The 24,218-nt window shown below is 36.6% G+C and overlaps 2 protein-coding genes and 1 non-coding gene across 6 annotated transcripts in view; 2 read left to right on the top strand and 1 right to left on the bottom strand.

The window, feature by feature from the left end:
* LOC109076415 (EF-hand calcium-binding domain-containing protein 11) overlaps positions 1 to 8,053 on the bottom strand; it is a 52,535-nt gene extending 44,482 nt beyond the window's left edge. The window contains exons 1-4 of one of the 4 annotated variants that reach the window (XM_042741993.1): positions 7,837 to 8,048; positions 6,416 to 6,511; positions 5,640 to 5,685; positions 483 to 584 (exon numbers count right to left, since the gene is read on the bottom strand). In XM_042741993.1, coding sequence (XP_042597927.1) covers positions 483 to 584; positions 5,640 to 5,685; positions 6,416 to 6,511; positions 7,837 to 7,917 — 325 coding nt within the window. In that variant the 5' untranslated portion in view covers positions 7,918 to 8,048. Of the gene's footprint in view, positions 1 to 482; positions 585 to 5,639; positions 5,686 to 6,415; positions 6,512 to 7,047; positions 7,797 to 7,836 lie in introns of those variants that run through there. The other 3 variants (XM_042741995.1, XM_042741994.1, XM_042741996.1) reach the window with 3 other exon arrangements.
* Positions 7,433 to 7,505, top strand: trnak-uuu. The gene has a single exon. It is a non-coding gene; the product is annotated as a tRNA-Lys (tRNA).
* Positions 8,054 to 8,742: 689 nt separating the features above from the next.
* LOC109076422 (tyrosyl-DNA phosphodiesterase 1) overlaps positions 8,743 to 24,218 on the top strand; it is a 28,316-nt gene continuing 12,840 nt past the window's right edge. Inside the window, exons 1-14 of the mRNA XM_042741992.1 lie at positions 8,743 to 8,962; positions 9,177 to 9,778; positions 9,887 to 9,930; positions 10,024 to 10,079; positions 10,189 to 10,285; positions 10,480 to 10,514; positions 11,798 to 11,890; positions 15,210 to 15,380; positions 16,467 to 16,545; positions 17,219 to 17,404; positions 18,589 to 18,637; positions 18,720 to 18,786; positions 19,383 to 19,490; positions 21,465 to 21,567. Of these exons, the coding sequence (XP_042597926.1) occupies positions 9,187 to 9,778; positions 9,887 to 9,930; positions 10,024 to 10,079; positions 10,189 to 10,285; positions 10,480 to 10,514; positions 11,798 to 11,890; positions 15,210 to 15,380; positions 16,467 to 16,545; positions 17,219 to 17,404; positions 18,589 to 18,637; positions 18,720 to 18,786; positions 19,383 to 19,490; positions 21,465 to 21,567 (1,680 nt within the window). The 5' untranslated portion in view covers positions 8,743 to 8,962; positions 9,177 to 9,186. The remainder of the gene's footprint in view (positions 8,963 to 9,176; positions 9,779 to 9,886; positions 9,931 to 10,023; positions 10,080 to 10,188; positions 10,286 to 10,479; positions 10,515 to 11,797; positions 11,891 to 15,209; positions 15,381 to 16,466; positions 16,546 to 17,218; positions 17,405 to 18,588; positions 18,638 to 18,719; positions 18,787 to 19,382; positions 19,491 to 21,464; positions 21,568 to 24,218) is intronic.

Genomic DNA, 24,218 nt, shown 5'->3' with positions numbered 1-24,218 from the left:
ACCACACACTAGCAACTGAGTAACAGGAACTGTAAACACAGCAAACCACAAAGTCTTTGCACAACTAATTTGGTCAATAAATGTGAACTGTACAGAAATGATGTTCACAGTTATTCTAGGCCTCTTATATTATTTACTTCTAGCTCTCCTTGGCTACTGGGGCCTAAACTTAGTATGTGACATATTATATTCATAACCACCTTAGTACTTGTCACTTGCACAGTTTTGCTAGTTGCACTTGAAAAGTGTCAGCTAAAACCACACATTTAGTGTGCATATGCCTTGTACTTGCACAGAACACAATACCAAAACAATTTGCACAGGTGTTTCAACTGATTCGCTATTCTTTAGCATTTCCACAAAATAAAGATCATAAGGTCTGCAAGCAGATTAGCATTAGTCTAATTTTCTATCAACTCAAATGTATTGAAACAAAAGTGTTAAACATGCAAAACGCATAGAGAAAGAGAAGAGGAACATACAGTGTACATCAAATGCACTGAAGATCTGCCTCGTCTTCTCATATGGATCTTCTGCTGACATCTTCCTCCCCATGAGAGACACAAACCGCTCCAGTGGGATCCCTTTCAGAGAAAGAGAGGGAGAGAAAGAATACTGGATTTATTAAGTTACAAAGCTCTCGTCTGAAGTGCATGCTCTTCCTTTACATGGCAGTCATCTGAAAGCACTGTGTTTAAAGGAGTAATATCTTTCCCTCTTGCCTGCAGGGTAGTCATTTTTACTCTGAGTGCTGTTATAGAGATGAAAAAGGTAGGCTGGGGAGTTCTAGACAGCATTCTTGTGAAACACCAAACATACAGAGGGAGTTTGGCAAGGAGAACTGGGTGGGCTACCCTGACAGTGATGGCTGAGAAACTGGGGGATAAACCTCTATTGGGAAAAGAATAAATTAATTAAGAGATCCAAGGACAGATGTGATGGCTCCAAAGCACTTCGAGTCATGCCAAAACATACGCTGTAATCTGTCCTTTGAGAATCTCACGCCAAGTGATAAAAGAATACTACATGAACACAGAAAGGACTGTTTTCTAAAAACAAGTTACTGTAGTAAGCAGATTTGTACTTCTTCCTGAAGAAAACATGAGTGGTGCTTGACCAGAAGGAACACAACCTCAATGCTAGAGTGATTATCAGGGTTCTGCTATGTGCTCACTAATGTGTTCTGGATGGGTTTTAAGTTGGTTGCTCACTAGTCCATGTGAAAAATCCCAACATCAAGTTTTTTATGATATTCTGGTCCATAGATATGACCCGCCTCCCTCCTTCCCTCATTTTTTGTCAGAAAATCACACATCTGATTTCTTAGAAAAGTAATAGCACAGCTCTTCTCAAGCTGCATGATTTGAGGCACAGCATATTGTATACCTGTAGCACAAATTGTGAAGTACAAGTTTCATACCGATGTTTTCAAAATTGTCCAAATCCCTTATCCTAAGCAACAGTAATAGTAATGCTTGCCTTTAGCAAACACCTTTAATAACTAAAACACAATCACGTTTTCTTGAAGTCACAACATAACTGAAGTAGAGACAGATCTTTTTATCTGCACTGTGACATACACCCATGTGAGATGGATTATCAAAGATCAAAATTATAGAAAATTTAAAATGTAGGGCAATGAAACATGCATGGATGAATTATTCACAATAAGATCAATTACATGCATTTAAAAAATAGACAAGGACATTTTCATTTCATGTTGACTTTAATGTGTGCTGCCAAATGTTGATAGAATTAGGACAACTTTGGCCTACAGAGATTTTAAACACCACATAAGCGATATCTGTTTCTGTTATCATCACATAGCCATGAAAATATATTACATAACCTACATAATTGAATGAAATTATAAAAGTATTATAGATGCACAAATTAGGGCTGAACAATTAACTGCATTATGATAATACCGCGATATGAAACAACACTCTTGTCCAATTTCAGAGGATGCGCTTACACTCGGTCATGTGACGCACGAGAGTAAAGAGGTGTGTTCGACTGTACTTGAAGATCGAAAGGTGTATGACATCAAAGTACAGCGAGAGAAAGCATAAGGACACATATGCTCTCTTATAGCTCTCACAGTACTTTGATGACACACACTGATCGGTCTAATCAGCGCTGCTTCAAGTCGTACACATCTAAGCAGTCTTCAGAGGAAGCATCAAGTTTGGGGTTTGGGGAACCCCTCCATAAAACGTGTATTTTACCCCCTGGAATACCGGTGGACCCCCCTCTAAAAGCAATTGGGCTAGTTTTGAGTAGCAATTGGACGGGTTTTTGTTGTGAAAACCTGGCAACCCTGGCACGCTACACGTGGAAATGTTTGAAAGTGTATATAATATGAATGAACGTACTTCAAAACGGCACAATTAAATTACTCAAGCAGTAACAGTGTTACGGTGCGTTTCATTACTGAAGACTTCGACCATAAAAAAATATATATGATAAGGTAATGTACTTTAAAGTCTTTCTAAAGCAGTGGTTCTTAAAAATGTGGGGCACACCGGCCATCAGCAGAAAAAGAAAAGAAATAAAACAGTAAACAGCCAAAGGATGTAACTTAGTAACTTAGTACAGCTCTACTGTACACTGGACGCGACGAAGTCGTTTAATGTCGTTGGTGAGGAGGAAAGCCTGTGTGTGTCCTATGCCTTAGCAGACAGCATGAATAATAATAATAATAATAATAGTTATTCTCTCTATGCTATTTTTCAATGTTTCAAGTGATGCAGGTTTTTTAAATAAAAAAAAAATAAAAAAAAAAAAAAAAGTTTTTCCCTGTAGGTTTTTTAATTTAAAAAAGCATTAATTGTTCATAATGTTTAGTGAAATTATTTGGCACGACCAAACAAGTTTGAGAACCACTGGTCTAAAGTTAACAGACAGTGTTTAAAAAGTCCAGTCCACATGTTTACATATGTTTTTTACAGTGACTTTGAGTTACCTAAAGTAGTGTGGTAAAGCAACAGATTTGTTTTTATATTTCTGCAATCTTTTCAGTTTGTGTGATTTGTATATTAATGTTTACACCAGGTTTATTTGTCAGTGCTTTATGCTGTCATAAGTATTACATGCTTACAAGGTTGGAAGTTCAATAAATCAGTCAATAAACTACTGTGATTGTAGTTGTTTAATAAAAATGTCATTCATATCAATTCATGCATCACTTAATTTCATCGTAACATAGGCCTGGCCTACAGAAAAGAACATCTATGTCTAATCTATCTAATGTTGTGTTGGTCATACTATATAATGATTTTTAGCTCGTCTTTGTTGAATAATACAGAACATAAAGAGCTTTTAAAAATAACCGCATGTTAAATCGCAATATTGGTTAACACTCTCTTACAAAAAAAAATATATATATATTTACATAGAACCCATGGGGTCTTTCTATGCTCATATTTTTTCAATTGGTTTTCTTCACACCGCTCTCCCCTTCCCTCTGATCCTCACATCTTCTCTCCTCTTTTGCGTGACTCATTCAGCAAAACAGACCACTGCCTGACACACACACACACACACACACACACACACACACACACACACACAGGGAAATGTGCAACTGTGTTCTCGCCTAGAGCTCCTATTTAAAATCATGGACATCTCTGATTTGATGTGCTCTTTTCTTTGCCTTTTCACTTCGGACTATCCCTGAGCCATCCAGCCCAGGGTGGAAGATGAAATACAACATTGCATGGATGCTTAACGTTGCATAACCAGCCTAAATATAAGAAGTTTTTTGGAGAATCAAAGACAAAATCTACACCTTAAGATCTAATCTACTATGCAATTCTGGTTAGTCAAGCATTTGTGTGAGCTTTTCAAATCAAGTGCCATCATGATCAAATATTTGTCATACAAAGCCTGGGAAGAGCCCATGTTTACATTTGCATGAATCTGAATGCAGTTCGATATATAGGGCTTTGACATTTTTCAGAGTTTTCCTCTAGCATTCTCAACAAATGCTGGCTATTTAGGCAGGGATGTACAGATTAAACTAAACTTCTGATCAATATTGATTATCTGATAAGTACTTTTGTGTCAGTTAATTGGTTAATAATAAATTAATATAAATTGATATATAAAGACAAGAATAGCAGGAAATATGTGCCACACTGAAATGTCAATAATTTAGCACTTCTTTATATGATCACCACAAAATGGTATTTACCTGCATAAGAGTTTCTACCACACCAAAAATGTAAAATACCTATAAGAATTCATATAAAAATGCTACAGACAAATGCAAACAACTTATTAATCAATAAACTAAAACTACTCCAACTATTCAAAGCCATGGTCTGGTGCAGGGGTAGGCAACGTCGGTCCTGGAGTGCCGATGTCCTGCAGAGTTTACCTCCAACCCTGAAAAAAACCTCACCTACCTGTAGCCTTAGTAATCCTGAAGACCTTAATTAGCTTGTTCAGGTGTGTTTGATTAGGGTTTGAGCTAAACTCTGTCCTGCATTGTTGAGTACATGGTGTATAAGCCCACCCCAGGTCTAGTGATTGCTCTGTTACATTAACCTGTGGCGCTCAAGCGGGCAAGGTGAGTGTGTGTCTTGCATTGTATCCCTAACACACACACAAAAAAAAACGGCCAAAAATAAACATCTGTTATTAAATATCCATCAGTTACCATTGTGGAGGGATTTCTGAATCAACAAAATCTCACATCCTGAAGCTTTCATGCCTCTGTGATAAAAATAGATGCACTAGAAATCGCAATTAGAAGATAGCTAGCTGTGTGACCTTTCTTCCACTTCTCGCTTATTTCGCTAGTGAAAAGAGACGAAAGAGAGTGAGATAAAGAAAAGGACAGTGGCGAGTGGGTGAGTGGGCTAGGCAAGTGGCAGTGGTATTGTGATCACCGTGTAGCACTGAAGCCTTAAGTGGCCTCTTTTCCATGCGATGAGCCTGCCAAAGCATTTCACTACTGAGTCTAGTCAAGCCTCCCACGTCACCACCAGCAACCCTCTCCTCCCGACCATCACTAATTTAGTAATCACATGAAATTCAAAAGAGGGGCAATTGAATTCACCATTTGCTCTGAGCAAGATTTAATGGTGGAATATTTCATCACACAAAGCATGCCACTTTAACTAGATTATCTTCTGCTTTCCCACAGGGCAGCATACAAAAGCAATTTGCTTGTGGGATAAAACAAGAAACAAATTACTTACTAATCTAGGTCTTCAACCATTTAATGTCTCCCTCAAAATGCTGTCCTGCCAAACCCCCCATTTTCCTCAGTGTTTCTGTCTGTCAAAAGGGCCTGTAGAAATCCTGTATGCATTTCACGGCAACATTATTTACCGCTGTTTGTCAGGATTTCATTACTGGCAATGTGTAAAAAGATTACACAGTATCTACGTCAAGCTCCTCTTCCTTTCACTTTGCCTGAGTGGTATAAAATTTGGTTTTCCGCATAGAAAAAATAAATCAGGAGCGAAATTGTGATTATAATTTTAGACTGCACATCAGTGTGGGTTGAGCGTCTGGTGAAGGTGAATCGAAAAACACTAAAATACACAGCACTGGCATCTGTACAACTGTACAGCAAACTGTGATGCAGTAACTCAATATGACCTGCAGTTACTATATTATGCCCTTACCTGGACAGTCAGCAGCACCATTCTCCATCAAGATATTTGTCTCTGACTGCAAGAGAAAATACAAAATTAATGTTAAATTATAACAAAAATATATAAACAAACAAAAAATATTAAGCAAAAGTGTAAATATATATTTTTTAAAAATCTCCAATCCCTTTCGGCTTAAAATCATAAATATACAGTATGTAGGCTATACTTCAAACACAAATAATTGTCAAAATGAGATCGATCCACTTCTGTCAGTTATCGATATAAAAAAGGCGGCAAGTGCATGCGCATATCACTATTGTGTTGAAGTAGTAAACGTACGTTTAATATTCTAACATTGTTTAAAGTAACTCACAATTCGCTGTAGCAGTCAAATACTCGATACAAAAATCTTATACTATTACTCACTTTTGCTCACACAAAACCACAGATGTCTGAATTAGTTCGAACGAATCGTTCAAACTGGTTGTGTGAATCGGTTCAACGCAGAGAAGATCCAAATCAAACAAACGATTCATTTAGGGAATCAAACCTAGTCAACATCCCAGCAGGGGCCAGTTGCATAGACTAGTCTTAAAAATTAGTCATCTATTTTGTTTCTTTAAGACTGACCATCATTTTTTTTTCTTTAATTTAGTGTGAACACCCCCTAAGACAGTCTTAACATAGAGGCTAAGTTTATGCAGCTGACCCCAGAATAGAATTTCAGAACTCTGTTATACATAACAGAGTTATGTATATATTGGAAAATCTCAAGAAAGTGATTTTGATTATTTTCTGTAGCCTACCTTTGATGGCTTGTATCCAAAAAGCATGACCACTGCTATCTTAAGATCTTCTCTGGACAAATAACCTTTCTTACCCATATCACACTGATGGAAAACCTAAAGAACATAGACATGGATATATTACATTCAGAGTCAACCTGCAATCTTTACTAAGAAGCATTTATAAACCCAGCAGTAGCAACATTAGAATCAGAAACATAAGTTTCATTTGAAACATAAGTTTTTATTTGGCATTGGACTGTAAACAGAGAGGGATTGCACTGAATGTTCACATGATTTTTAAGAAAAGAATCTGTGTTTAACACTGAACGCAGATGAAAGAAATCTATGATTAGAGATCACGTGTCCATTAAATGTTTGTGGGAGAATATTCCTAGCATTCACGCACATGTGAGCACGGCGGTGTGAAGAGTGTGTCTGTTACAATGCTGTGGTGAAACAGACATGTGAAATAATTCAGTATATTGAAAAACAGAATGAAAAATATTTAGTCTGATGTTACAGATACAGTATATAGCATGGTCACCAAATCCAACAAATGAGCATAACAGGTAGTTACATTCGTCGTTACCCCCACTATTTCACACAAAATGGCTTTAATGTTAAACAAATTCACTGTAGTAATGTCAAACCTTATATCCTAGAAAGCATATTGCTCTGATGTGAACACCAGGTAACCAGGTGAGACACATGATCCACAACCGATCTAAAGTATCCAGATAGAAATCTGTTACCCAGTTTCACAGGAGCGCTCATTAAAGAACTTCAAACTCCCCGCCGCTTTCACAGGCGCGTTCTCGCACAGACATAATGAACAGCGACCTCTAGTCACGGATTTCTCTAGTGGTGTAGGAGGTCACCGATTTTGCACAACACTTGTTATGTCCAGACAATATTATGCAGATTACTTCTTTGCAATGATCGTAATGAGTTATGAGGTTACTGTTCAGAATAGATGTAACGCGGTTCACATTAAAAATAGTGTTTTAGACGCACTTCTCTTCAGCGTCGCTCAGAGCCCGGATAGCTCAGTCGGTAGAGCATCAGACTTTTAATCTGAGGGTCCAGGGTTCAAGTCCCTGTTCGGGCGGAACGTTTTTTTCGGTCGAGGTACAGAAATGCTTTTTCGTTTGCGTCTGTAATGTCAAGAAACCTCACAGGTACATTTCTATTCACATCTATCGTGTTATCTAAATTCTACAACATTAAAATTTTTAAATAATGCAGCACAGATTCATCCTATGCTCGTTAACAAAGAAATGTGACTGAATGTTCTGTCTTTTGAACCACTTTACCTTGATCACAGTACTGTCATTTGTAAATACCGTGTCAACTCAGCATCCACACACCAGAATCTGTTCCAAACAAAACTGTTTCACAAGCATCATGACATCGCTCAACAACATTAACTCAAATCTTACCAACTCCATTTTATTCCTCTCGGCATTGTTTATTTCTCTCTCACTCCTAAAGCTTCTTCGTCCAGTTGTGAATATTTGCATTGAGACAACCTAGATAAAAAAAAAAAACTAAAAAAATCTGAAGGCTTCTGGAAAGTTGTATATGTTTGCGTAGAAACCGTATGGATGTGAGGGATTGGTTGTCTATGCAGAGCTGACGCAGAGTAGTACCAGAGACGCTGACTGGATAGAAACATGAGAATCATGAATAGTCCACTATTTTCAAAATAAAAGTGTAAAAAGCTACATATTTCACCCCTCAAACCAATTTATTAGTGAGTAAGAAAAATTGTATTCCGCTTCAAGAAAAAGCTTATTTTAGGGCAATTAAGGATGTTTACATTTTACATTATTTTCATGACAGTTAAGTACCCCATCCTCATTATTGTAAGGCAAAAATACAAACACAGTATACGCCGTTGTAGAGAAATACTGATAATTTTTTTTTCAATCTAGACGTGTTAAAATATTACATATTACATAATCATTACTTATTATGCAATATTTACATTATTATTTTGATTTTTAATTTTATTATTATTCTATGAATTTTGCTTGTCAATTAATTTTCTTTTAAATGAACTAATAAATAAAACTTTTAGAATGTTGAGCTATTGGATGACAGTGGGCTCGTAATGAAACTTTATGGCTGAAAAAAAATAATCCCAGTGGAATTTTTTTTTTTTTACAAAATATTATATTTATGGAAGCCCACTTCCGCCACATCTAAAAAATACGTGTTTACTGAAAGCTAAACATAAAAAAGTAGAAATGTTGACATAATAATAAGTCATAATTATAAAATTAAAGTCGAAATTATAACATAGTTAAGTGTCGCGTATCAAAGACTTTTATTTTGAAGAACATTGTGGCGTGTCTGTTGCTACATGTGGAATTTACAGTCAGAGCGAGTGCATGCCAAATCAAAACGCATCGAACTGTTGTAGTGCTGTTATTATATGAGTTTCAAATGGACAAGGGTCTAGCAGTTTTGCAGCTGTATATTTGCAGCACTTGTCTTTCTTTATAACCGTAAACAATTTTAAAAGTATCTTCTTGTAGCCTTATTTCCTCTTCCCGCCTCTTTGTAAGTCTATGTTCATACTACATTGGTACTATGTGACGCATACAGTATAGCTTTACGTTCTGTCATCTATGCGAGCATTTATCTTTTGTACAAACTCCATCTACCTGTGCAAATACACAAAGTTGTTATTTTAACACATTAGATAGTATAAAAGTTTACAGTATATGGTTTACTGTGTGCAAGTATAAAAGTAAAATAATACTGTGATCCACAGCTGAACAAAAATGTCCCAGGACAGTCAACATGGCAAGTGGACCATATCAGATAGTGAAGACGAGGACAACATTATTCCTCCAACACCTCAGAAGGATTCAAACAAACCAAGCATTAAACCTGATTTAGAAAGAAAACCTGATACAGTCACCACTTTCTTCAAGCAAGAGCGCAAGCTGAGTCCAAAACGCAATGAGGACACCCATTCTGTAAAAGAACCGTCCGCTCCCTCCATGGGATCTGAAGCCAGGAAAGCCGCACATGTGAATCAAACCCTCCCTGTAAAATATGAAAGCCACCCTTCACCTTCTGTAAAGAGAAAGAGAGAAACAGAAGAGGCAGGCTGGAACCTCTCAAGCAGTGATGATGAAACTCCACCACCTGCCCCGAAAAAAGAGCCCAAGAAGTCTGATGTAAGTCCTAAGAAGAAGAAGACTGAAGACAAACGTCCTCCGAGTCCTCATGGCACTAGTTATTATAAAGAAGAGCCAGCTGATTTCTTTGAGACCAATTTATTGTCTATGAACGACATGTATCGTTTTTATTTAAACAAAGTCACTGGGATACCAAAAAAGTTCAACACTGGAGCACTGCATATCAAAGGTATGTAAAGAGTCTGTCTACTTAAATAAATAAATAAGTTCTGATACATGTTATATATTTTTTAATCATATTATAATAATCAGTTTTCTTCTTCTGTTGTATAATCAGACATACTTTCTCCAATGTTTGGAACCCTGAAAGAGTCTGTACAGGTATTGTGTTCATGAATGAAGTTGCAGCTACCAACCATATAAAACTTCATAATGTTTTTATCCTGATCATCATCTTTTTTTTTTCCTTTGTAGTTTAATTACTGTTTTGACATTCCATGGATGGTGGAGCAGTATCCACCTGAATTCAGGTACTATGAAATCTCACCTTTTTGGATTTGATGTAGAATTGCACACTCATTTCACCACACTGAACACATGTCAGTGAGTACTTATAATGTTTGTTTTTGCTGTTTTTAGGGACAAGCCGGTCATACTCGTTCACGGAGAAAAAAGAGAGTCCAAGGCTCGGTTAATCGAGCAAGCCAAACCATATCCACATATTCGTTTCTGCCAGGTTCTGTCATTTTTGCAATAAACTATTTTTTCCACTAGAGGGAAGCATTAAACTTTATGATACTCAGAGTCCCCTAAAAAATAATATCTCTCACAAAAACTAAAAAAACATAAAAAAACTACTATACAGCATTCTTAAAAAAAAAGAATACTAAATATGTCTTGGTGAATCAAACTCTCTCTTGTTTTTAACAGGCCAAACTGGATATTGCATTTGGCACACATCATACGTGAGTGTTGGATGTTTTATTTATCTATATCATTTTAGTGAGACAGTGGGTGAAGAAAATAAGACTTCAGCTTGAAGTTTCTATTAAAAATCCTGTACATTACATTCTTAAACATATATGTACAACCATAGAACAGGTGCGTAAAATAAAGCATTCAACCATATGGTAAGCTTTTTCAGTAGTATGGGTTATACCGAAAAGCGAAGTGACTTTGTCATAGGATGCCACCAGTTAAATGCTTGAGTCTGATGTGTAGAGCTTTACTGGCCTGAACCATGGAACTCCTCTGGGATAAGCTGAAATGCCAGCTGTAAGCCACATCCCATCCGTACCATCACAGAATATGGATAAAGCAATTTGCTCAGTCAGGAGAGCACCTATCATGTTCTAACGTTAAAACATATTAATGCTCACAGTTATGAGATGCAACACTCAGAAAGCATATATCGGTGTGGTTATAGTGATGGCTTGGTTTGCAACAGTGGTGGTGTTGTAGCTCACTTACATAATTTCATTAACACCTTGATCAGGATTTAGGTTTTATGAGCAGCCAGTAGCATAATGCATATCGAATGTAGCACTCTTTGAACTACTCAAATGAGTATTAACGTCTTCACAGTCCATGCCCGCGTGCAGATTATCAGCTGAGCATCTGTTGTGATGAGTTGAAATTAGATGTTAAACAGGCCCAGTATTGAATTTCAATGTGATGTATTCCTAGAGAACTGTTTTCTCTCACAAGAATCTTTCATGTTTTATTCAACAGAGAAAGACATAACAGGATTGAGAGAGGAGCAAATTAAATGGCTTGTCTTATTTTATATAAACTGAACAAAAAAGGAAGCAAAAGGACAAAAGACTGGCAATACATTCTTTCTCAAACACCTTTGTCAAGTCTTCATGTGCTAATTTGCCTTTAAATGAGTTCTAAACGTCCCTCTCTGAAGAACATGGAGAGTTATTTTCTTATTTTATTAAGGGAAATAATACATTTTCACACAAAGAACAGCAAAGAATTGATTTTGTATTTCAATACGTTGGGTTTTTGTTATAATTAATACAACACAAAAGCTGAAGGCTTAATAAATTGTTTTAATGTATTCTTTTATACCGCTTGACACAAAAAGCCATGGATTTTTGGTCAAATCAAAGTTATTATGCAGGGAAGTAATATTGAGTCCTTGGTAAATCTGCCATAGGGTTTAATGGTAGTGTTTTGATAGACACAAATGAATGGCATTATGTAAGATCAGTCGTATTAAAATCATATTTGCCTTTTGCAGGAAAATGATGCTTCTTTGGTACGAGGAGGGATTCAGAGTCATCATTCTTACCTCAAACCTCATCCGAGCCGATTGGTACCAGAAGACACAGGGGTAAGATGGTCCAGTGTGGAATGGGAGGGGCTAAAAACAAACCCGTGTGAAAGAATGGTCAGAATGGAAACGTTCTAGCTGACGGTGCTGTCCATTTAGAAACGAGCTGTTTATGTTGTGCTCTCATTTGTAGTTGCTCGTTTTCTGAATACGGCAACATTTGTTTCATATCTGAAATGAAAGTGGTGCATTCGTTAGTCCTAATGACACATTTGCTTGTTGCTATGACAACACACTGAGAAGACACTTCGAGTAAATTGAAATTAAGCTGATGTATCCTAAATAGGAGTGTTGAGCTCTGCAAATCCGAATAAACCCATCACGTTGTTATAGACACCTCTTTGTCCCAAAATGGTGTTTAAATTAGGTACATGGAATAATTGCTTAAATGAAGCAGAGTTTTATGAAAGCTGTCCATTAATAAAGATATTCTCTATGGTGTTATATTCATACCAGCAGAAGCTAGCAGGCAGGTCAGAGCGATGGCTAATGAATTAGCAATCGCTTTCAGTTATTAGGTTCGATTTTATTAGCTGTATATCAGGAACAGAATACCATTAAGGAGACAAAAGCTCCAGAGTGATAGGGTTAGGCTGGCAGTTAGCTGTGGATTAGTAAGGAGGAAATGAAATCTCTAAATTAAACAGTTAATATTTAAACACACTGGCATACATATGGTCAGACAATCTGACATAGTCGTGGCCTAATGGTTAGAGGGATTGACTCCTAACCCTAAGGTTGTGGGTTCGAGTCTCGGGCTGGCAATACTACACTGAGGTGTCCTTGAGCAAGGCACCGAACCCCCAACTGAACACCGGTCAAATCAACATCAATAACACCTCACTGCTCCGGGTGTGTGTTCACTGCTGTGTGTGTGCACTTTGGATGAACATGGGTTAAATGCAGAGCACGAATTCTGAGTATGGGTCAGCATACTTGGCTGTATGTCACGTCACTTTCACACTTTTACAGTATATTGGCTCTTTCACTAAACCTGTACTGCGAGATTAGTGTCAGTTCACACAGAGGGCATTAAGTGCTGTTGGAGCTGTTACCTGGTTAGTGCACATGCTGTGTCATATGGTACTGTGGTGTTTGTACAGGGGATGTGAGTTTGAATCCGGCTCGATATTTCCCAATACCATTCTCACCTGTTCTATGCATCATTTCTTGTCCTCAGTGTCCCTGTAAATAAAGTGTAACCACAAGTGAAAATGATTGGTAGACTAGAAAAGTGGAGAAATAGCCACAGCTGCTAAATTTGAAAGAGTAAGGCAGTTTGTCCACTAGAGCATCTTTGTCCAGCTGTAAATGCCAGGCACAAAAAAAAAAGTGGTTGTCCATTTGGTTGTAAAATTAACATTTAATCAAAGTTGGCACTATTTACTATTCAAATTTTTGGTCTTCTGAACAAAAAGAAGTCTCATGCTCACCAATGCTGCTATAATTTGATCTAAAATACACTGAAAGCAGCAATATTTTACAGTATTGTTACTATTTAAAGTTCTCCAACTTAATATAATTTATTTTTTTTACTCCATTTTTTTAATGTCACATGATGATCCTTCAAAAATCATTCTAATATGCTGATTTTGTGCTCAAAAAACATTTGTCTAATTAACAATGTTAAAAACAGTTATGCTGCTTAATATTTTTGTGGAAACCATGGTTCATTTTTCAGGATTCTTCGATGAACAGAAAGTTTAAAAGAACAACAATTATTTTTTAAATATAAATCTTTTGTAACTATTAATAAAAAAACTAGCTGAACCCGAATTTAGTGTGGGGTGACAAATGATAATTCACATTGAATTTATTTACAGCTGAACCGTTTTGCCGTAGATTGCCTCTTATCACCAACAATTGATGTAACTGGTGCATATGTCTTCAGAAAATCCATATTCACCCATTTTTGTGGTATTGTACTGTTATCCAATTAGACATTATAGATATTTTGATTCTAGTCCATTATGTTTTGGAGTTTTTATCAAAAACATGTATTTGCTGCATATAGCGCCACCTAGTGTCAGAAAGATGTGTTTGTGTGTGTGCCTAAGTAATAAGTGAGGTTGAGACCATGGCTGAATGGATTATAGATCTGCTATTCTCGTGAAAATTGCAAAGCTTTTAAACAGCAAGATTTTTTTCTCTCTCATGATAGTAAGGCATAGTTCAGCTGTTTGAATTGGCTGAGCAAGTGCTAGATGCAGTTGCCTGAAGGCCAGAGTATTTCATCAGTGTTATGTAGAATGCACCCTCTGTTCCTCGCATTTGCCAACCTGTCTCTATCAGCTTCAGACCACAGTGAAGCACAATGAATGTCATTAAAGGTCTGCCGTGTCTCCCCATCTGGTTCTGTCTGATCTCAGGTATCCCTTCTATATTGCAGCACAAGCCACATTCTCATTATTATTCACACAGATGAAGGTTCTTCCTCTCAAGTCTCTTCTGAACGGCTTTTCTGCTGCCTTTATTGTAATGGCTCCAATCTGAATCCATATTGATTTGTTCTTCTTGAGCCTCATGGGAATATGATATAACCAATCTGTCAAGACGAATCCCCACACTCCTACAGTCATGAGTTATTGGACTTCTTTAAGAGAAGTCTAGCCTGTTGAAGTCTTTTTCTTCATGAATGTGTGCACTTGTGGAATGCAAAAGCTTTAATACTATGAAGGAGTCTGCGGTCATCTTTTCTACAAAAGTTAAAATGTTAACTAGCAAAAAGAAATTGACTTGGTGCATGAATTGATTTATTGCTGTGGGCCTAGATATCATATTTTTATTGAGGTGAATGAAAATGCATAAGGAATTTTTGACAACCCATGTTTATCTTTTTTCACTGAATTAATTTTATGGAAAGAGAAATTTTAGCTTTTACCCCATTGCTTTTGATCTCAGCAGCGATGCTCCTTCGCTACTGAATCTTTGAAATCATGGGAAAAGAAATCATATCTTTAACATACTGTGAGTTTTTAGTCAATATTGAATGTGATGCAAAAAAAAAATGTGGAATGATATCAACCAACATTCTTCTATTGAGTTGTCTTTGTGGGATGTGCACAAAAACAAACTGGTGCAGTCTGACTCCCAAACAAATGACTATTTTAATGAACTTGTTTTGTGTTTGCCTTTAGAATTGATTTTCAGAGGCATTGTTATTTTTTGCTTTTTAACCAGGCATATAACACAAGCGAGCCAAATATGACATGACCCAGTCGCAACTTCAGGATCTGACAATCTTGTGCATGAACTTTGTAACATTTTGATGATCCACGCCCTTCATTAGTAAATTTGTTTGCTTGTATCTCTATGGCAGGATGTGGATGAGTCCTCTGTACCCCAGGTTACCGGAGGGAAGTCCGGGAACAGCGGGGGAGTCTCCAACCAACTTCAAAAGCGACCTGCTGGAATACCTGGAAGCATACCGGGCTCCAGAGCTTGCTGAGTGGATTGACCGCATCAAACAGCATGATCTGTCAGAAACAAGGTGAGAATCTTAACAAGTGAATAAGCCATTATTTAAATTAGAAAGATGACATAATATAGTCAGACATTTGACTGATTGCAAAAGGTGTTCACAATGCTGCTTATTCTAGCAGAAACTATTCATTTTGAGACTGTCTGAGTGACATGTAAATCAACCAGTTTATTTAGTTTTTCATGCCATTTAGTTGTGGGTTTATTTAAATAGATGATACCATTATAAACTCTTGTTAAATGTTTTTGAAAGCTTGCCAAAACAGCCATTTTCTATTTTAATACATTTTTAAATATAATTTATTCCTTTGATGGCAAAACTGAATTTCCAGCATTATTACTTCAGTCTTCAGCATTACATGATTCTTCAGAAATCATTCTAATATGCTGATTTGGTGCTCAAGAAGCATTTCTTATTATTATCAATGTTGAAAACAGTTGTGCTGCTTAACATTTTTGTGGGGACCAGAATACATTTTACAGAATTCAGTATTCAGCATTGGACGTATTAATTTCTTGAAACCAAAAAATCCTACTGACCCCAAACTTTTGAATGGTAGTAAACAAATTAAAACACAAAAAAATAGAGTAAAGTATCTGTTCATCCAAATTGAATTTTTCACAGTCATGACTATACAGTTCTGCTCATGAACATCTAGTTTATTTGCATTTTGATTTTTTAATAAAACAGCATATCTGTCTGGATTCACTAATATGACTTGGTTAATTTGATAAGTTTTAAAAATTGCAGAAACAAATCCCACCTCCATCATTTAAATGCTGACTAATATTATATCTAAATTAATTAAAAATCTAAATAAATTAAAATCTAAATAAAAATTATATTAAATTATTAATTTTGTGTTCCTGTGGCTCAGTGGTAGAGCACTGTGTTAGCAGCGCATAAGGTTGTGGGTTCACTTCCCAGGGAACACACATACTGGTAAAAAAAAAAGTATTGCCTGAATGTACTATAATTCGCTTTGGATAAAAGCTTCTGCTAAATGCATAAATGTAAATTTTATAAAACCTTTATAAAAAATTTTTTTTAATGTTTTATGTTATCACATAATTGCTTTTATGTTTTCTTGTATAGGGTTTATCTCATTGGTTCAACTCCAGGAAGATATCAAGGACCTGCCATGGAGAAGTGGGGCCATCTACGATTAAGAAAAGTAATTTTCTGTGTGATTTATTACGCAATCTTTTTGTGTGATTCAAGTATTTTTCCTTCAAAGGCAGTAGTTCCTCTCCACCCTAGACTTAAGAATGATTGATGTTCATGAAGAAGCATTGTACGCCTGCAGGATGCCTTGGAGTTGTACTCTTCATGCCTTATTTATTGAGTGAATTCAGATAACACTGGCAGAGTGAGGTGTTGGATTGGTCTTTGCAAGATTCAGAAACTGAGCCAGGAGAAATCAGTTTCTGTACTAAAATGAAGTCACACTGAACATTGTCTAAACAGCGCTTTGATATGAATGACTGACTCACACAGAGCACACTCTTTACACCTTCATAAGGCTCAACCCACATCAGTGGATCTCAACTGGTGGGTCGTGAACCAAAAATAGGTCAAGGGCTGTTTTGAAAAGATTGCTAACAGCAGAGCAAAACAATATTAATGCATATAATAACATGCAACCGACCATATAATCATGCATACTTATGATAGTTAGAATAAATAGGCTTATTATCTTTTAAAATAGAGGTTAAAAAACTTCCCATATCTTCTGTCGTTGACGTCAAAAGCCATGTGTCCAATTTTGTTGCTAATTCATCTGTCAATTGATAAACGCTAGCCATATTACATGCAAATATTGATGTAGTTGTTTTTGTTTCTCTCAGCTGCTCAGCGAGCACACAAAGCCCGTGCTGAACGAGGAGCGATGGCACGTGCTCGGCCAGTTCTCCAGTATTGGCTCCATGGGACTTGATAAAACGAAATGGTTGGCAGCTGAGTTCCAGCGCACTCTGACCACACTGGGGAAGGCAAGGAAATCATTAACCAGTCCAGAAACACAGATGCTCCTGGTAAGTGTTTCGAACAGCCCCCGCAGAGCATTCTGAAATGGTGAAAGGATCTGTTCGTATAGTTGCCGTACCCTCTCTGGATTGCGAAAAACGTGTCCAGAAGGATATTACAATAAACACAGTTGCATATTCTCCTACCAGCTTGCTTTTCTATCAGGATAAATGAGCCCTCAATTTTGTCTCCATTTTAATTAGGTTAGACTCAAGGAGGGACGCCGGTGTGCACATGTGCGTCTGCCTGCTTCTGCATGTTCCTCGTTCATGTATTTCAGTATATAATTCCTCTGAGCTATGAAATTTGGTGACGTCCCATGTGTTTAATTAGCAATTAGTATTCATAGCATGTTCCCATTTGCTAAACTTGAATTCCAATTTGTGCAAAAAAGGAAACATTTTCAAGTCTCTCTCGGCACAAGCTGTTAGAGACAATAGTTACAAGAAGAATTCTCATCCATTCTGTTATTTGCATAACAATATCTGCTCAGATGAAGGGATAGAAGATTGATTTCTGTCTGATGCAGCTATTGTTAAATGTCAGTTGAAAAGTCAAGGCGCCACACGGAGTGTCTTCAGCACAGAGAAAGATAGCAGACAGTACCATCAAGCCTTAAATGTTACTGTGTCATCTCTAAAGAACGAAGGCTCTTACAATTAGCGAGCTTCAGAAACTCTGTTGAACTATTGAGAAGATTCACTTCCATAACTGTTAAGGACGGGTGAAATTATTCAGAAGTTCTAAACGTAGACATATAAAGAACACATTATGCACAAAGCTACTTTTCTATTGAGATCACATCTGTATTGTGCGAGTCAGACAGTCTAGTTTCTTAGTGTTTTAAAGGTCAGTAGGTTTAATGCATGGAGGTAGATACATAGCCTACAGTTCAATAGTTTGGGGATTATACGATCCCCAAGAAACATTTCTTATTATCAGTCAGTTGTGCTGCTTAATATTTTTGTGAAACTGTGATACATTTTTTTTTCTTTGAGAATGGAAAGATCAAAAGAGCAGCATTTATTTGAAATAGAATCTTTAACAATGTAAAAGTCTGTTACTTTTGATCCATTGAATCCTTCTTTGAATCCCTAAACAGTTTTATTTTAAGAAAAGAATAATACTGAACATTTAGTCAAATTGCCATAAACTAAAAAAAAAAGTAATGAATCCTTTCTGTCATTTCTAGGTTTACCCGTCTGTGGAAAATGTGAGAACCAGTTTGGAGGGCTATCCAGGTATCATTCATTTTTTATTCTGTAATCATATTTTTTTCCTCACACCTCCACATATGATGACCAACTGTTCTTATCCCTGCAGCTGGGGGATCTTTACCCTACAGCATACAGACGGCTCAAAAACAGCTCTGGCTTCATTCTTACTTCCAGTAAGTTCTCATATCTCTGTAAAAAAAAAAAAAAAAACATTTTGACAATGTACTCATCAATATTCAGCCTAAAATTACCCTTTTTAAATGTTACCATAAATATTTTCCTAAAAAGGCTCATCAGCAGTGCTCCAAACCTCAGTTGCCTTTCCCAAGAGTTGTCTGACCCTTAAATTGCTCCTTAGAAATTTCAATTGGGCTCTTATCCCATCTCTCCCATCATTTTAACACATTATAACCATAAATAAGCTATTTTACTGGTCGCCTCAATTTTGCTAAGTGATCAGAGATGGGCCTATTGCGATGTAGAATCAATCTCAGTCCCCCTCTGGAGTGCGCGCTCTACACTTCTACTCAGTATATTTAAATGAGTCCATGTAGACTTCTGTATTCATGCCTGAATCCTGACAGCAATCAGACAGAAAGCTCTCCTCTTCGTCGGCACAGTATGTCCTAAAGCATCATCTCTCTGCACCTGCAAATTGCATGAAATACTTCTTTTGGTGTTTTTGCACCTAGGAAAGGTATATCAGCAGGTGTTTCTCCATGTTCTTTCTCTCCTTCACTTACCTTCTCAATCTTTCTTCTCTACACAGTGGCTGGCATGCTGATGTTACTGGCAGGAGCAATGCCATGCCTCACATTAAAACCTACATGAGGGTTTCACCGGACTACACACAGCTAGCCTGGTTTCTTGTCACAAGGTTAGAATGATTAAGTAACTTGCTTGCTAAATTGATTCAGATCAGATACAGCTACTCTAGTCACAGCTGTTATTTATATACTATTATAGTGTTATATATACTATTACTATGATTAATAGAATATATACTAATAGAAGTATATAGTATATATTATTAAGTGATTATTTTTACATTTTCAGTTTTTATTTTAGCTAAATTTTTGTAATTTTTTGAATACTAGTGTATAGGTTTAAATTATTTTAATTTCAGTTTTGGTTCAGTTTAAATTGTATTTCCAGTTTTAGTGATTCAACTAAAACTAGTTAAACTTGTTGTCAAGCCCACAATTTAAAATAGCTTTTTTATCAATCTTTTATTGTTTTTTTCTAAATTCATTGTTTTCTAGATTTTAGAGGAAAACAATTACAATATTTAATATTGTACAATATTACAATAAAATATTAAATACAATTAAATATTGTACAATGACAATATTCTGGCTTTGTTAAGCCATAATAAAGGTTTCAAGAACAGATTGCAATTCTGCTATTTCACAATGCACTTTCAAATTAATAGGCAATATAATCTTATCATCATGTTAAACACCTGTTTTATTGAGATTTTATGTCTTTTGTTATTTCACATCCAAGCTGCTTTAGCAATATTAGATAATTAAGTGTTTATCATATGTCATCATCAAATTGCACATCGCTACAAAATAACAAGAGCAGTCTAGAAGGAAATACACAATTTTAAACATAATTGCGTCAACACTGAAAACAGTTTGTGGTTACTTGTAGGTTTTGCTGACATACAGTATATATGTTTGTGTTAGTTAGTCTCTTACAACAAACACCAAAACACATCTTTATTGCTTTGAATATGGCATATTAATGCTAAGCCGGATGAGATCAGCACCGTTTCTGCTCTTTTGTTCTTCAGAAAGCTGCTCATAGCTGCCAAAATAATGCTCTTGGCAGAAGGAGGCTTGTTTTTCTCTGATCCCTGGCAGATTTGTGTCTTCTGTGCTGCATTTATAGTGTTCCACTCGAAGGATCCCTTAGGCCCCATAAATGTATATTTATACAACATAAGCCTGATATGTTTGTTTTTTGAAGATTACGCCATTCTCTTTCAATGGCTGTTTCTTAGCTGCAAAATAATAGCCACTTTCCTGTTTCTTCAGTCTGGAAGGTTGTATGTTTGTTAGTTAGCACCATGGACTCTGGACCATTAGCAAGTTTCCTCAAACTGCTCACGCAACAGGGCTTTTACAGATAATCAAAGCCCTTTAGTGCAATTGGTCAATTAAAGTGGTAAAGACTTGTCATGGTGGACAAGGGGCAGGTGGGATATAAAATGCAATGACGTGGTAAAAGAACACTCTTCTTTTTGATTATCTTTCAGATTACATTCAAGAATAGCATGTTAAGTTCAGCAGTTGAAAACTTGTATTTTGGCCATTTTGCCATAGAAAACCAATCACTGAGGAGAGATTCTGGTTTAAAAAGCCTCTCTTTTACCAGCAGACAAAGATATTCTTTATTCAAATCTTTTAACACATTATGTTCCTGCGCCTGTGGTATTGAAGCCCACATGATTTTCATCTCAATGCAGTATGAATTGCCACTGTTCCTGCAGCATTTCTCAAAGCGGTGGCTTTAATCGTGGTTGAAATGCACAGGGAGGGAGATCGTGAGCAGTGTCTCTAGGTCAGTCATGTCCGGCGATGAGTTATTCTTAGATCTTTTTATTAAGATTAAAGCCTGCAGTAGATGCAAAGCCTTCAGGCATAGCCTGTCATTCTTAAACATCTAAGTCCAAAACGCATTAATTAATCAGTAATTGCACTCTGAAAAAAATCTCCTCGGCAATATCCTTTAGCTTTGACATTTTAACATGCTGACATGCTAATACTTCTAGTTTAGGTGACATTTACATGAATGTTTGACTTTGAAACATGGGTGAAACTTCATCTGCTGGTATCCTCCGCAGTGCCAATTTATCAAAAGCTGCCTGGGGTGCCCTGGAGAAGAACAACACCCAAATTATGGTTCGTTCCTATGAACTGGGAGTTCTCTACCTGCCTTCAGCCTTTGTGAGTATTGTGACTGTTCAAATACCTGTGCATTTCTAAATCCAGTTAAAACCAGCTTCTGATTGTGGCTGGATGGTATCTAGTTAGGTCGCGTGTCCACCAAAGCATTTTTCCAGAGGCAAGCCCATTTTTTCAATTGTTTTCAATGGAAGCACTTTGTTTTTAAAACTCCAGCATTGCGACGAGGCACTGAGCATTTATTTGTTAAAGAATGTTCAACTTTGGGTAAAACGCAGCGCTCATCACTGTCACTTTTTAGTCATCTAACCAATCACAGTGGAAGAGGGGCGGGACTAATACCACACCGACCAACTGTAACACTTTGCTTGTACTGTGACTAAACAACAATGGAGAAGTTAATATCGCTTGCCTCTGAGTATTTGTGACTTCACCAGATTGAATTCCTGGACTATCACAATAAACTGTAAATATGGAGAGGAATTTCAAAAGTGTGATTTCCAAGCTTGGAAAGGTCACGGAAAATCATGGAATTTACTGTAGAAACCATGTGAACTCTAGCCAAAATGAGTGTTAACTACAAACCCGATTTCAAAAAAGTTGGGACACTGTACAAATTGTAAATAAAAAACAGAATGCAATGATGTGGAAGTTTCAAATTTCAATATTTTATTCAGAATACAACATAGATGACATATCAAATGTTTAAACTGAGAAAATGTATCATTTTAAGGGAAAAATTTGGTTTTTTAAAATTTCATGGCATCAACACATCTCAAAAAAGTTTGGACAAGGCCATGTTTACCACTGTATGGCATCCCCTCTTCTTTTTATAACAGTCTGCAGATGTCTGGGGACTGACGAGACAAGTTGCTCAAGTTTAGGAATAGGAATGTTGTCCCATTCTTGTCCAATACAGGCTTCTAGTTGCTCAACTGTCTTAGGTCTTCTTTGTCGCATCTTCCTCTTTATGATGCGCCAAATGTTTTCTATGGGTGAAAGATCTGGACTGCAGGCTGGCCATTTCAGTACCCGGATCCTTCTTCTACGCAGCCATGATGTTGTAATTGATGCGACAGAGAGACGACATCTGGATGGGAGCATATGTTGTTCTAGAACTTGGATATACCTTTCAGCATTGATGGTGCCTTTCCAGATGTGTAAGCTGCCCATGCCACACGCACTCATGCAACCCCATACCATCAGAGAAGCAGGCTTCTGAACTGAGCGCTGATAACAACTTGGGTTGTCCTTGTCCTCTTTAGTCCGGATGACTTGGCATCCCAGTTTTCCAAAAAGAACTTCAAATTTTGATTCGTCTGACCACAGAACAGTTTTCCACTTTGCCACAGTCCATTTTAAATGAGCCTTGGCCCAGAGAAAAACGCCAGCGCTTCTGGATCATATTTAGATATGGCTTCTTTTTTGACCTATAGAGTTTTAGCCGGCAACAGCGAATGGCACGGTGGATTGTGTTTACCAACAATGTTTTCTGAAAGTATTCCTGAGCCCATGTTGTGATTTCCATTACAGTAGCATTCCTGTATGTGATGCAGTGCCGTCTAGAAGCAGCGCACACCGCAAGCGGCAGCAGAGCAGAAGCAGCGCGTATTTTTTTTTCGGTGCCTATGTTAACAGATGAGAGCGTTCACACCGCACGCAGAGGCTGCGCTGCAGAGCGTTGCAGGAGCAGAGCAGAAGCAGCAGTGCCGCGATCGTTTCGGCGCTGGGTCTATTTTTGCTGCGCTGCTGACGCTCAGTTAAAGTGAAAGTACACCTTTGATGGACAAAATAAATATGATTTCACACAAAAAGTGCTCTAAATGCACAAAATAAGCACATCTAAGGTGTTTTAATAAGAACTGGAGTATGTTAGGAAAGAAAATTAATATTAAAAATATGTATAGAAGATAAAGTGACAATGATCATGGGCAAAATACACATGTACTGACACGAAAAAGTAATTTTCCCCAAAATTTGCATTAATGATATCTACTGTGTTTTTAGCAAATTACATTAAAAATGTATGATATTTAAATTCACATTTTTCTATTTTTTTTATTATTTTTTTTATTATTAATATATATATATATATATATATATTACAAAATCTGTCAAAGTACTGAAATTTTGGCCGAAATACAAAAACAACTTTAAATAATTTATACTGATAGTTTAGCCTTAGAGATTTATTTATTAGTAGTAGTAGTAGTCGTATTCTTATAACTAGGCCTATATATTGACAGAAGAACGGATGTTCAGCAGCTCTTAGTGCAGATGGTAAGTAATTGTATAGTGTTTTTGACGCTTTCGCTGGCACACGAGCAAACAACTCAATATAGATAGGCAAATAGCATAGATTAATATAGGCCTAGCACATAGCAACAGTATAGACATCTATGATCTGCGTCTTTTTTTCTATTTTCGAGAGTTTGCTCATTTACACTGTCTCTGATAAGAAGTTTGCCGTATACATTTATGAATTATCTATAAGCTTTTTATGATGGGTAATGTATGTATTTGATGTGTCAAATATTCTGTGTATCAACATATAAAAGAGTTTTTTTATGGAGGTAAGAGCTAATATAATAAATATAATTAGGATAATATATATATATATATTTATATATATATATATATATATATATATATATATATATAACATTATTATTATTTTATGTTAAAATATGTCA

This window comes from Cyprinus carpio, chromosome B17 (genome assembly GCF_018340385.1).
Source record: "Cyprinus carpio isolate SPL01 chromosome B17, ASM1834038v1, whole genome shotgun sequence".
NCBI classification, from domain to species: Eukaryota; Metazoa; Chordata; class Actinopteri; order Cypriniformes; family Cyprinidae; genus Cyprinus; species Cyprinus carpio.
This window is presented reverse-complemented; position numbering and strand designations above follow the sequence as displayed.